The following is a 14,619-nucleotide window of genomic DNA, read 5'->3' as shown; positions in this document are numbered from 1 at the left end:
TTGAATGTAACTCAATAAAACATGTCTGACAGATTAGTTTGTTCGTCATTCCAATAACTATGTATTTTCTTAAGCCTCGACGAAAGTGGTATGAATCTTAGACCTTGTTTGAAATTATTCCAGGTAGCTGTATTCTGCTTGTGCTTTTGAGGCTCAACAATATAAAGTGGGATAATCTAAACTGAATTTACAGTAACATATTTTAGTTATTCATTCTAATTTTCAGGTTAAATGATGTCCAACAGTTTGACCAGGATTGATACTGTCTAACTAGATTGGATCCACTAACCATTCATTTATGGTTTCAGAACATAAGTTTATATTTGTAAACCATGATCAAGGGCATGGTGATAACTGGAAAGTGCATTAGAGTATCTCAGTAAATGTCTTATTGATGTCAGACTACTAGGACGTATAACGATCCAAAAGAGAGATCCATCATATAAGAAGAAAATAGTTTGTCATACCAGAACATTTTCTCCTTGTTGAAGAACTGGAGCAGGGACGTAAAGGTTGCACTGTGGTCCAGCCAACTGCAAAATAATCCATACAAAAAAAAAGCAGAGATAACTTGGTGTCTATGCACAATCAAATAACTAAATACATATACTAAATATAAATATATTGCAAATCTTTACCGGCCAGAATCTTCCTATATTAATATTGTTAACGAATGCAAACCCTTTACCCCAGCCTCTGAATGATATGAAAGTGTCTTTAACATCACTTAAAGTGTCAATAAAGAACTCTCCTACATAGAATCCTGGTCCCTTTGAGATGGCCTCTGCAATAGTAAAGTAAAAGATGGTATCAGTATTGTGTACCGCCATCAACATTAGCATTTGTTCTGTCAATTTCGAATATGCTTACAACATGAAATAAATCAGAGTAACCAAATGACTAAAGATGCAGTTACAGTTAAAACTGTAACTGAGAATACGTAAACTTGTCTAATAGTAATGCCAACACAAAGACTGATAACCACAGCCATGATTTGTATAGTCTGATGATCAATTCAGAGTTCATGTTTGATTGAACAAAGGAGCTTATTTAGGTGCTATGATTTTCTTATAATTTTCATGATGGCATTACTCTTCTTATTCAAATGTGAGGATTTACTTGCAAAGAAGGAATTCATTGATCATTATTGAAAATAATGACTTACTTGAGACCCATGATTGTTGTTGAGTAGCTTTGAACTCTTGAATTATTATTTATTGTATTTCCTGTCTTTAACTTTCCTTTGTTCACTTGTTCTACAACGAAAAACAACTATATTTTATTTGGGTACATTAGATATCAAAAGACTTACCTCTTTGGTTGCATGTTTGGATGTAAAAAATACTAATCATGTGAAAACATGGATGTGCACAAGCAAGGGATTGGGCATAACATTGATATAGGCACACCTTGAACATAAGCATTTTCATGGGGCCACCACAAATCCCTTTCCCTTGTCTGGAGAAGCCGACATGCAGGTACTGTGGTCATATAGGTTACTTGGAGAGGTAAACTGGTCACCCAGGTGGATTGGAAGTAGGGACTCTAGATTAGCCATGTATTCACTTTCCCAGTCTGTCACTCCCAATGTCACAATTTTCTGGAGATTTTTACAGTGATATTACCCATTAAAAATTCAAATTTTTATTTTGATTTTTTAGAGTACAATAATAGAAATTGCTGAAAGTTGATTTTGATATGATCCTTGTGAAGAAAAGAAATAGAAGCTGAAAGGTTTCAGCAAGAGAGAAATAAAGAGAAGAAGAAGTAGAAGAGAATGGGAGGTCGCCAAAAAGAATTAGTTCTGGCCGCCCCCTTCCTTTGATTTATATATTTCATAAAAAGAATGAACAAGCACAATAATACCCTCAGTAAGTCGGCTATTAGTAAGTAGCTGAAAAGACATAACTTAAACTAGCATAAGCTGATGAGCTTAAGGCCCAATAACTTCCTAACTATAAATAAAATAAAACAAAGCTGGGCCAACTAACTTAACATTGGCCCCAAACTCAACAACAATAAAGGACTAGAGCAAAAACCCAAAATGAAAAAAGAAACAGAAACAGCCCCCTCTAGGAATAGGAGGGGGCAACACAAAGCAATACAAGACCAGTCCTATGCCTAGAGAGAGATCATTATCAACATCATCTAAGCCTTGTCCAACTATATGGGGTCATCTACATGGATCTTGTCTTGCCAACCCATCGTGCCATATCGATTGTTAAATTATGGGCACTTAAATTATTTCTTACTAGTTACTACTTCAACCCATGTTCTTTTAGATATGCCCCTAGCCCTTCTAGTCCCTTCAACTTGCAACAGATAGCCTCTTGCATATGTTTAGGCAATTCATCTATGCATGGAGAAGAATGCCCCAATATAAAAATAGTCTCTAACGCCTTTCCTGACTAATCTGTCTACCATGGAATTGGCTAATTTTAACACCAATGGAATAAGGAGTTCAGGAAAAAAGACAAAAATCTAGCCTCTCTAATGAAATGTCTCAAGGAACCGGGATCCAGATGATCAAGATCTGATTCACCCTTAGCATTAACACCTTGGACTTGCATGTAATGAAAAACCATGATACTCTCAAGGAATAGGATCTTTGTTCTGGCCAGGTCTCCCTCACCAATGGGCCCAGGATGAACAAGAATGACCTCCTTTACAGAGCAAGAACAAGTAATAATCTGCCATTCTCTGACCCAAGGTTTAAAATGTCAGTTTTGGTGGAAATGTAGGAATAACGTGTGGAAATATTGTAAAAATTATATACATGGTGAAAACATTGTGAAATATGCAAAAATATAGAATGATATTTATATTGTAGGAAACATTGTAATATTGGAAACATACTGGAAATGTCAGAATAATGTGTGGAAATATTGTAAAAATTATATACATGGTGAAAACATTGTGAAATATGCAAAAATATAGAATGATATTTATTGTAGGTGTTCAAGACTGCTATCAGTCTTGACCACTAAGAAATTTCAGGTTCGATGAGAAGAGAAAGTGAAGAAGAAGTAGAAGAAAGAGTGGTGAAAGAGCAGTAGAACACAGATTTTGAAGAGAAGAACAGAATGTCAATATTCTGCCGCCGCCACTTTAATTTAATATATATATGTTATGCTAGTTACATGAAAGGACATATCTGCCCTTGGTGTTTACACTAACAAATAACAAACAATATAAAACTGAAACTAGGAATAACAGAATAGCAAATTAACCACAGCTATGACTAGATACATTCTACCCTACGGACAGAGTGGGACCACAGCTGTGGGGCCCACATCAATGTTCTCTACACTCCCCCTCAAGTTGGGAGTATATGTTCATCATTCCCAACTTGGATAGATCCGCCTCTAGCTTCTTTCTTGATACGGCTTTAGTGAGGATGTCTGCTAGTTGCATACTGGATGTGATGTAAGGGAGGCATACTTCTTGAGATGAGACCCTCTCTTGCACAAAATGACGGTCGACTTCAATGTGTTTGGTTCTGTCATGCTGTACTGGATTATGTGCTATATTAATGGCGGCTTGATTATCACAATACAGCATCAGGGGCTTCTCATACTCAATACCCAACTCCTCAAGTAGAGATCTTAGCCATAGGATTTCAGCCACTCCATTGGCCATGGACTTGTAGGTAGGAGATAGGCGATCATAGGATAAAAAATGGGAAATACAGTGGGTTGTGGATGTGGTACAATGTCGTTTCCCTTTACGGACTGCAATTGGAAGGTCAAGACCATCTGTAGGGGAAGTCTCTGGGGGCTCTGGGACTGTAGTATCTGGACCTAGAGCTATAGATGAGATTGGAGCTGGTCTAAACTGTTGATGATCAGGATCAACCTGCCTGCACCGCCTGTGATAAACCCTCAACTCCTGATCCCTCTGACCACCCTCACCATTGCAGCTCTCCCTCAACTCCTGATCCCTCTGAATACCCTCACCATTGCAGCTCTCATCACCCAATGGAATAGGTAAAGGAACTGCCCCACTCTCACTGCTCTCCCCCTGAAGACAAGAACTCAAACCCCCACTCTCACTGCTCTCCCCCTGAGGGGCAACCTGAGGATAATAGGGTGTCCCCTCAAAGAAAGTGACATCCATGGAGACAAACTTCCTCCCGGAGACAGGATCATAGCAGCAATAACCCTTTTGAGTTTGTGCATAACCAAGGAAGATGCATTTGGAGGCTTTGGGTTCGAACTTGGAGGGATGGGGTCCGAGAAGCTGAACAAAACAAGTACAACCGTATGTCTTAAGGGGAATAGAAAACAAGTCCTCACGTGGGTGTAGAAGGAAAAAAGGAGATCACATATCAAGGACCCTGGAAGGGACCCGATTAATAAGGTATACCACCGTGAGGATAGCATCACCCCAGAAGCGAATAGAGACATTGGAAGTAAACATGAGGCTTCTAGCCACTTCCAAAATGTGCCTATTCTTCCTCTCGGCAACTCCATTCTGCTAAGGTGTATGAGGGCAAGAGCTCTGGTGGATAACCCCATGATGAAGAAGATAAGATGTCAATGATTTAGCAAAGTATTCCTTTGCGTTATCAGATCTGAGAACTTTGATCTTGGCATCAAACTGGGTTAGGATCATTTGGTGAAAATTTTGGGTCAGGGAAGGTACCTCATCTCGTGAACGCATGAGATAAACCCAAGAAAAACGGGTATGGTCATCAACAAATAACAAAAAATATCTGTACCCACCCATGGAAGGGATATGATAAGGCCCCCAAACGTCAGTATGCACAATATCAAAAGAATTATCACTCCTTTTATTACTCAATAAATAAGGCTTTCTACAATGCTTAGCAAACTCACAACTTTCACACTGTAGCTGAGACAACTCAATAGACTCAAATAAAGTAGGAAACAGACTTTGTAAAGATCGAAAAGACAAATGACCTAATCGGTTATGCCAAAACATAACCAGACTCGCACTCTGAGAAACAAAAGACATCTTCTCAACTGACTCTCCCTGACAGAACCGCTCCCTGAGCAGATAGATCCCATTCGCCTCACGGCCAGTCCCAATCACCTTCTGCGTCTCCAAGTCCTGAAAAACACATCGGTCAGGGAAGAAGGTTACTGAGCAGTTCATATGCTTGGTAACCACTATAAAGGCTGATGTGGGTGTGTGAGGTTGCATCATAACCTTCCTTCTGGTCTCTTCACTGTGTACAAATGAGTAAGCCTGAGAGAAAGTCACACTGTCTCTAGTCAAAATCTGTTGCCTCACAATATCATATTCTGAGTTCAGTCCTGCCAGAAACTCAAACACTCTGTTTGTCTCGATGTGCTTTCTATGGGTCTGAGCATCTTTGGGACTCTCCCACTCAAGAGTCTCTAAGTGACTCATGCCACAGGGACTTCAAGGTAGAGAAGTAGACCGACACCGGTTTCTCTCCTTGTTTAAGGGTGTTCACTTCACATTTCAATTCATATGCTCTGGCAACATTAAGGGGTTGGGAGTAAGTTTCTTTCATAACATCCCATATCTCCTTAGCTGTCTTTGCCCACAAATAATTCTGGCTAATATGAGGCTGCATAGAATTACACAGCCATGTCATAACCAAGTAGTTTTCTTGCATCCACTTGGTATATGTCGGGTCTCCCTTGGAAGGTTCTTTCATATCTCCCAGGAGGTACCCTAATTTACCTCTTCCACCAATAGCCATCATGGCTGATTGGGCCCATTCCAAATAGTTTGATCCATCAAACTTTACGGTCATAATCTGACCACCCATCTCAGATAGATAGGCTTGTAGTTGCCCATTCAGTTGCACAATCCAAACTATATAGATAGGCTTGCAGTAGGGTTAATAAGAAACCCTAGAATCTGATCGGACCTACCAATAAACTTAAGAGTAGCTCTAGGTAGATCACAGGGTTCAGTCAAACACTAGGGCTTGCCGCAGATCACTTTCAAACCTTAGAGTAGAGAGAAACACAGTTCGGTCTAGGGTTTGCTGTAAAACCCTAGTGAATCGAAGAGAGAAAGAACTAGAATGGTTCGGCCTTCCCCTCCAGATAGGTCTAACCTATCTTCTCTGATAGAACTTCTCTTAGAAAGTAAACAACTTACAAGGAAAAAATTGTTCGCTGCCTTCTAGGGTTACTTGAACCCTAGTCTTCTCTGATCCTTCCTGACCACCAACACTCTGCAACCCTAGCAAGTTTCCAACAGCTGCTAGCACCTCTGGCGATTTCCAAGAATCAGTCTGCGAACTCCTTTTCAGCTTTCAGTCCTAGGAGATTCTCATGTGGTCGGCTGGTATTAGACTCACATGAAAAACCCTAACTTGGCTCTGATACCATGTAGGTGTTCAAGACTGCTATCAGTCTTGACCACTAAGAAATTTCAGGTTCGATGAGAAGAGAAAGTGAAGAAGTAGAAGAAAGAGTGGTGAAAGAGCAGTAGAACACAAATTTTGAGGAGAAGAACAGAATGTCAATATTCTGCTGCCGCCACTTTAATTTAATATATATATGTTATGCTAGTAACATGAAAGGACATATCTGCCCTTGGTGTTTACATCATAACTGCTAACAAATAACAAACAATATAAAACTGAAACTAGGAATAACAGAATAGAAAATTAACCACAGCTGTGACTAGATACATTCTACCCTACGGACAGAGTGGGACCACAGCTGTGGGGCCCACATCAATGTTCTCTACATTTATGAAATGATAAAAGAAACATAGACACACCTTTTTAAATTTTTATATTTGTTCAAATCATTGAACAAAGCTAAGAAACTAAGGTTGTAGACAAAATAATACATTGTGAAGTTGTCTTGTAAACCTCAAGCGTCAAAACTCCATGATAGAATGAGTTCAATCAAAATTTGAACTGATAGAAAATGCAAATGATTTGTCAAGGAGCCTTTGGGGAGACAAAATAATACGTTCATTTGCCACTAGGAGCCTTTGTAGAACCTTATTGGGGGCCCTGCACCCTTTGGATTTGAGAATGTGGCTGGAAGTTCCAAATTTTTTGCAAAAAGTAAAAGATTGGTGGTTGGAAGGTGGAATTAGGACTAGAAACAAATAGGTGAGATTCACAAAGAAGTTGAAGAGACTAAAGGAAAGAATCAAGGAATGGATCAGAGAAGAGTTTGGGAAATTGGAGGAAATGAAGGAGGAAATTGCCAGAAAGATTGATGAGCTGGATCAAAAGGAAGTCTGAAGAGAATGTGGCCTAGAGGAAAGATCAGAAAGGTGGATCTTAAAAGTGAAACTAGAGGAGATTTTGAGAAAGGAAGAAATCTTTTGGAGACAAAAATCAAGGTGTAAATGGATTTTGGATGGGGACGGAAATACGAAGTTCTTTCATCGCTTGCAGTAGGAGGAGAAGAAAAAACTTAGTCTCTAGCATTGAGGTTGAGGGAAGAATAATAACTTCAAAGGAGGAAATTGGAAAATGCTTTGTGGACCATTTCAAGTCAATATTTGCCTCCTCAGATGAAAGGACACTGGACTTGGGAGAATTAAATTGGGATAGGGTGTTGGATCCCACAACTGACCTCTTAGAAAGAAATTTTGGTTTAGAAGAGGTTCATGATGCAATTTTCTCGATGGACAGATCTAAGGCTTTGGGACATGATGGTTTCTCAATGGCCTTCTACCGAGACTGCTAGGAAATATTAAAAGATGAATTGATGAATGTCTTTGTTGAATTCCATTAAAAAGGGGAAATCTCACCAGAAGCAAATGCAACCTTCCTTGCTCTTGTGCATAAGAAGAAAGAGGCCAAAACCCCAAAGAATTACAAACCAATAAGTCTAGTGGGTTGTTTGTATAAGATCATTGTAAAAGTCGGTTGAAGGCATTTTTTTAATCCAAATAATATTTAAATAAATTATAACTCAGATAAGTGGGTTGGCTAGTCTGCTAGCCAACTCATCAAAACTATAGAAAAGTATCCCATATGGGAGTTCCCTCTCTTTAAGTGGGAGGGACAGGTGTCCTTCACCTAGGAGGAGGAGGTAGTTACATAACTACCCCGCTCCCTATTTAAGCTCCTTAAGGGGAAGCTAGGAACAGAGACACTCTTCAAGGAAAATTATCTCAAGATATTTTTAAGAAAAGCAAAGATAAAGAGAGAAGAAAAGAGAAGTGCTCAAGGGAAGGCAGGGAAGGAAAACAAGTTTCACTACTACAAGTAGGAAAAGGAAAGTTCTCTTCGTGAATACTTCCTATATATGTCTTTTGCTATGTATCCTTCTTTCTCTCTCTTTTATTTTCACTTTTGAGAAAGGAAATAGAGGGAAATAAACCATCTATAACCAGGTGCCTCTACTTGATTGATTATGGTCCATCTTTCAAGACAAAGTCAGGGATTAAACCATATACAGTCTAATTCTCAAGGGATGATTATGGTTCCCTTCAAATGAAAATGAAGAACAGAGGGATAAAAACCGTCTACAATCAAATATTCAGTTTGATTGACTACGATTCCCTTTTTGTATGCAAAAATCCAAGGATTAAGGCTGTCTATAGTCAGAATTTTATATGATTGACTACAGGCTATTGTGAAGAAAGGAGTGAGAAGGAAATTTTCTTTGTATAAAAAAAAGAAAAAGAGAGGAATGTATTGTTGTATAGTTTCTCAATTGTATTTTCTTTTTCTTTCTTCTCATTCTTGTACACTTGATGTAAAAGAAACAAAAATGAAAAGTTCTTTTTTAAGTACCTTATTGTTCTTTTCTTTTGTTCTATGCATTCATTTCTCCAAGTCAGAATCAAAAGTTGTTCTCTACTTTCTTGTGGAGATGTAATTAAGGGGAATAATCCGTATGATTCCCTAAATGGGCCTTACCCAAAATAATAAAAACTCAATCACTTGATTGAGTGAATTATGTTGCATGAGAATTTATTAAATTTTTCAAACCAACAAAGTCATAGCTAGTTAGCTAAAGACTATTTTGCCCTTGGTTATTTCTCAAAAACAAGGAGCCTTTGTAGAAGGGAGACAAACAGTGGATCAAATCCTAGTGGCAAATGAACATATGGTAGTAAAAAAAACAGGGAGGAAAAGGTCTGATTTGTAAACTGATCTAGAAAAAGCTTATGACATGGTGGATTGGTCCTTCCTTTTGAGTCTCATGGAAAAGTCTGGGTTAGGTGAAAGATGGAGAATGTAGAACAAAGGTTGTATTAGCTCGGCACACTTCTCAATCCTTTCAATTGGAGTAGCAAAGGATTTTTTTTCCTAACAAAATGGGGACTAAGACAAGGTAATCCCCCAACCCCTTTCTTGTTCACCTTTGTTGTTGAGGTGTTGAATAGGCAAATCATCAAGGCCGATCAGGAAAATCAGTTTAGGGCATAGAGGATGGGTAGATCGGAGGTGGTTGTGACTCAATTGTAGTTTGCATACAACGTTATCATTTTCTATGAAAATTGTGATGAACTTAGTTTGAGGAATCTAAAAGCTTTAGTGGTTTCCAGCTGATTTCAAAGCTAAAAGTCAACTGGGGAAAAAGCTGTGTAGCTGGAATAAACTAGATCGAGGGTGACATTCAGCCCTTGGTAGGATTACTAGGCTGTGAGGTAAAAACTTGGCCGCTAGAGTATCTAGGTTATGCCCTTGGAGGGAAACCCAAAATCAGAAAGCTTTTGGAAACCAGTTATAGAGAGATTTACTAAAAAGCTAGCAATGTGGAAGAGAAACGATCTCTCTTCGGGGGCAAGAATAACCATGATAAGGTCCACCCTAGCTAACTTGCTCACTTACTTCCTCTCCACTTTTGAAGAAAAATACGACTCTTCTAGGAAAATGGCTGTGGAGATTCCCTCACAAAGAAGATAGGTTGTGGTACAAGGTCATTAAAAGCATTCTGGTGAAGAAGACAATGATTGGGATGCAAAACTAGCCTCCCTTGCAGCTTCTAATTCCCCCTAGAAAGCAATCATTGAGAGGTATTGCCAACCTTCCTAACTTTATCCGTCTTGATGCTGGGTGTGGAAATAAAGTGTTATTCTGGGAAGACTTGTGGGTAGGAGAATTGCCCCTTGGTGTCAAATTCCCTAAACTTTATTCCTTGTCAAACCTTAAGGCTGTCCCTGTTGCTAGATTTGGTGTACTTCCAGACTTGGGCCTATCTTGGGAGTTTGGTTTTAGAAGGGGTCTAAGGGATAATGAGTGTGATTCCCTACTCCTAATTTCAACCCTGGAGAATGTCTACTTGGACCAAAATGTTGCTAACAGTAGAATCTGGTTCCCAGCCTCTAATGGTTTATTTTCTTGTGCCTCATTCTTTAGTCTGCTTACTCACTTTGAAACCTTGGGGGGTGAACTTTCCCGTGAGAGAAATCTGGTGTAAACCAATCCCTCCTATTTGTTGGGAAGTGTTCCTAGGGAAGGTAAACACCTATGATGTGCTACAAAAAAAAGGCCAAATAAGTGCCTATCTCCTCATGTGTGCATCCTTTTATCATTTGTAAGATCCCAAAGAAATCCAAATCAAACAAGACCATCCCTGCCTGGCCTATAAGGAAATTAATTGTCAAAATAGATCCTCCCAAAATCTAACCCTACCTCCAACCACCAGATAAGACCCAATACAATGGAGAAAAGTAGGTTTCATAAAGCTGATAGCATTCTATGAGCAGTGTCTTATCCATTGAGATCCATAAAAGATTAGTAATGGTAGATTTTATGAATGCCAATCTGCTACAATTCTCAAGTTAGTCCCTAGTGAAAGACCTAGGTACTCCAAGGGTCATTGAATTTCACAGACCAACGATGTTGGCAATTACTTCTAATCCCCTCCAAATATGAAGATCTACCATACAATGCATGATGATATCTTTAGGGTTACAACTTACAAAACCTCACTAAAGATGGTATCATTCTATCCACCATAAAATCTCTAATGAGGCCCAACTTGAACAGACTTGACTGGAAGTCTACCAAAAGATGTCACTGATAATGGTAATAAGGAATGATGAGAGCCTTGCCTAAGGCGTCTTCTATAGGGAAAGAAATCAACAGATGACTGATTAATCAAAATGAATAAATAGAAGATGGAACACAACAATCATATCCATTTTCTCCATTGCCAATTGAACCAATCTTTCCAAGAGCAAATTCAAGGAATTCTCAATAGACTCTAGTGTGTGCAATGTTACATTATGTTGAAAATGCTTGAAAGGAAAGATGCCCCAAATGTAATGTAATCAAGCTACCTTGTTGTAGATATTGTTTGGTTCATATATTTACCTTCTAAATTGACATATATTTTAAGGAAAAGAGTGCATACTAGTTTGATCTTTTACATTCATGTGGACAGATGCCTTGGCAATCCTAGAATCTCCAACTTGCATAATTGGATTTACTTCTAGCATCTTATTCAGGTTATCAAAAGGAAGTGGAAACATTTTCCATCCATGGAGAACATTGCCATCTAGATAAACAGCAGATAAAATTCCCTGTAAAAGAAAACCAAATGGAACTGAGATGAAAGCTTGAAGCAGTAACCAAGTATGTGTCATAATGTTAGTTAGGATATCTACAATTATATAAAATCATTATTCTAATAATTTTTATTAGAAATCCCATGTCTCAGCATCTAGGCTGGAGATGCATCAAACTGCGCATCAAGGTGTCTAGCTCCGCCCCCCCCCCCCCCCCCCCAAAAAAAAAAACCCATATTCACTGGCTGCTCATTTGTGATCAAACTCAGGAGTCTTGGTGCTTCATAGAAGGGATAACCCTTTTTTCTTTTCCCCTTCTCTTTAAATTTATTTTTTTTATGGATCAAAAAAAAAAAAAAACTACAGCCTGAAAGTAATTATGGCATTGCACTCCATATTAGCATTAACATAGATAGTTATGTTCCTATACTCTAGATGCCCTTGTTCAGAGCAGAACTAAACAACATTCTTTCCTCAAAGAATTTGAACAGTGGCAGAGGAGATGGTGAGCCCAATCTTTGTAAAATGCACACCCAGCTTATGTATGCATGGACTAACATATAAACATGGTTCTTCAGGACATGTCAAGTTACTTAATGTAACTTATTTCATCAATGGTGAGATGTTTCAAAGGAAACAGAAAAACTGGTATCTATCCACTCATGTGTGCATACACGTTTGTGCAGGTTGGACACCCCCTCCCAATGTTTTGGAGCTTCTTTCTTCTCAGCCATTCCCCATTAATACACACATGCATGCACAAAAAAAGAAGGAAAAAAAAGTAAAAGATAATGTGGCATTGTACTACAGAATCTATATTTCATTATTTCTGGGGTGAAAGAAGTATGGGAAGTTGGGAATATTTGAAACAAAGAAAATGCAGTCACATACATTACTCACTAGGTGATGGCTAGTGATTAATTCAAAGAGGTATCTGCAAATGATATTGTTAGGGGATGGAAGATTATAGGCAGTCGTTCTCTGAGAAGACAACAAACCTATGCCATATCAAGGCCACCTAACCAAGGTAGGCTCAAATTAAGCTTTGATGGTTTCTATTTCGACAACCCTAGAAAATCAAGTATAAGAGTAGTTGGAGATAAAAGAAGGAACAGTACCCTAAGTTTTTTCTGACCATCTGGTTTTGGGAATTAACTCAAAGCTGAACTGCTAGAAGCTCTACAAGGGTTAAAGCTTGCCTTCATCTGGATAGACAGATCTGAAAGTTGAGGGGGACTGTCAAGATATCACTAACTGGCTAAAATCAGGGATGGAGGTGCCTTGAAATATGAGATCCTTGACTAGAGAAGCTGTTGGACAGAGCTAGAACACTGGTAACAGACCAAAATTCCTCATTCAGATGGATTCACAGAGAAGCAACAGCTTCACTTAATCTCTTGCAAGGTTGGGAGTCTAAAAGGTTTAGTGTGGGGTGAAGCAGGGCTAGGTGCTAATTTATAAAGGGATGAAAGTAAAAGAGAAGATTTGACAGCAGCAGGCTGTATTTCATTTCTTTAATTACTATTGTAAAGTTTATATTGATATTAATAAAATTTGATAATGCTGTTTCTTATCAAAAAAATGTAACTTATTATCCTTAAAGAATACATTACAATCATGGAATGACAAAAAATAAAAATCAACCTTTATTTGGTTCTCAAATGAAATACCATAATCCTAAAGCTGTTCTGTAGTCAATATCATTCTTTGAACTCACTATAGTAGAGGTTGGACTTTTTTTTTGATGGATGAGAGGTTGGACCTTTTCTTTATGGTAAATTCATTTGAAATGCTAAAAGCATTATTGCTCACAAAATTATTGCATTGTACTGTTTTAAGTAAACTCGACTCAATTCATTTCATGTTAAAGAGCATTAAAAAAATTAAATTGTCTATATGAACATTCATAAAGCATTGTTAAGGGAGGTATTACCTTCCTATCATACATGTATGGCCCATAATTCACACGACCCATGTTTTCAACCTACAATTAGGAGATTGAATACATTAATACCTGCTGATACATTTTAAGCTAAAAGTCCCAATTGTTCATTCTTTCTTTCCCTTGAAACAATTTTGCAGAATATGTCTTCCAATCTTCCAAACTAAATAAATAATACCTGAAATATTATAGTTATTGGCTCACATCAGCATCAGTTAGCAAGAATTTTTTTAGTTTGTGGCTTTCTTCTTGATGGTAAAAATGCCAAGATCTTCAAATCCAGACAGATGCAATATGACCTAAAATATTTTGAGAGTATTTCAAAGCCAAATGTTTATCCAATCGGTTAGTAATTTAAAAGAGAAAAAAAGAAGAAAATAAGAAACTAAAGCTGAACAAACGTTTTCTAAATTTTTCTCCAGTCAACAAAAAATTAGGGAAAGAAAATAGCATGGACTCCAAGACAAGGGGATAAACGCCAGGAGACAAAAAACCAAAAAGATAAGAAAGACAAAATATAAGGATTATACAGTAAAATATTATCTTGATCAAACAAAATAATTGAAATACATATTACATAAAGTGCAGCAACTTTTTTCCTCAACAAATTCATCAGGTATTTATAGAAGGTAGAAGGTAAATAAATCAGTTTTGTGCAAGTCACCATAAGATGAACTGTTAAACCCTACACTTTAACTACTTCATGTCTGCATAAAATGTCTCTCCATAGTCACAGAATCAAGAAACACCGTTAGATAACCTATTCAATGATAAGTTCTTTAAAAACGAACTAAAGACTATGTGCACATAGTATTCAAATGAATAGAGCAAACAATTATGTTATGGTCGACTCTAAATTGGTTGATCATGCAAAATTTTCGAGTTCTTTTGTGATCCTCACTGTCCTTTTTGGGCCTATATCCTTGCATACTTTATAGAGTATTCATTCTGATAAGGAATGGAACAAAACCCTATGCCAAGTTAGATAAATGGGAAAGCAGAAAGCACTTTACCAAAATGAATAAGCTGATATTAGAGACACATTCAACATAAGGAATATCAAGTGCCCTATTTGACCATCTTTCAATTGTACCGACATATGTTGGAATCCTATCGTCTGTAGATTGACATGAAACGAACACTTGTGCTCTGTCATGTACCTGCAGGTAGTAATTTCTAAGAAGTTATACATAGATACATCAAGTTAATACGTTGTGATTTTAATTGAACAAGCC

At 37.9% G+C, this 14,619-nt stretch overlaps 1 protein-coding gene across 3 annotated transcripts in view; it reads right to left on the bottom strand.

Moving 5' to 3' along the window:
• BGAL17 (beta-galactosidase 17) overlaps positions 1 to 14,619 on the bottom strand; it is a 77,529-nt gene that overhangs the window by 767 nt on the left and 62,143 nt on the right. The window contains exons 14-18 of one of the 3 annotated variants that reach the window (XR_016079459.1): positions 14,398 to 14,544; positions 13,376 to 13,426; positions 11,305 to 11,457; positions 639 to 784; positions 468 to 533 (exon numbers count right to left, since the gene is read on the bottom strand). Coding sequence is in view for 1 of the 3 variants with exons in the window: in XM_010263789.3 (XP_010262091.1) it covers positions 468 to 533; positions 639 to 784; positions 11,289 to 11,457; positions 13,376 to 13,426; positions 14,398 to 14,544 (579 nt within the window). In the remaining 2 variants the exon portion in view is untranslated. Of the gene's footprint in view, positions 1 to 467; positions 534 to 638; positions 785 to 11,288; positions 11,458 to 13,375; positions 13,427 to 14,397; positions 14,545 to 14,619 lie in introns of all 3 variants that reach the window. The other 2 variants (XM_010263789.3, XR_016079460.1) reach the window with 2 other exon arrangements.

The sequence above is a fragment of the Nelumbo nucifera genome, chromosome 8 (assembly GCF_055504915.1).
Source record: "Nelumbo nucifera cultivar China Antique chromosome 8, China Antique-T2T, whole genome shotgun sequence".
Taxonomy (NCBI): Eukaryota; Viridiplantae; Streptophyta; class Magnoliopsida; order Proteales; family Nelumbonaceae; genus Nelumbo; species Nelumbo nucifera.
This window is presented reverse-complemented; position numbering and strand designations above follow the sequence as displayed.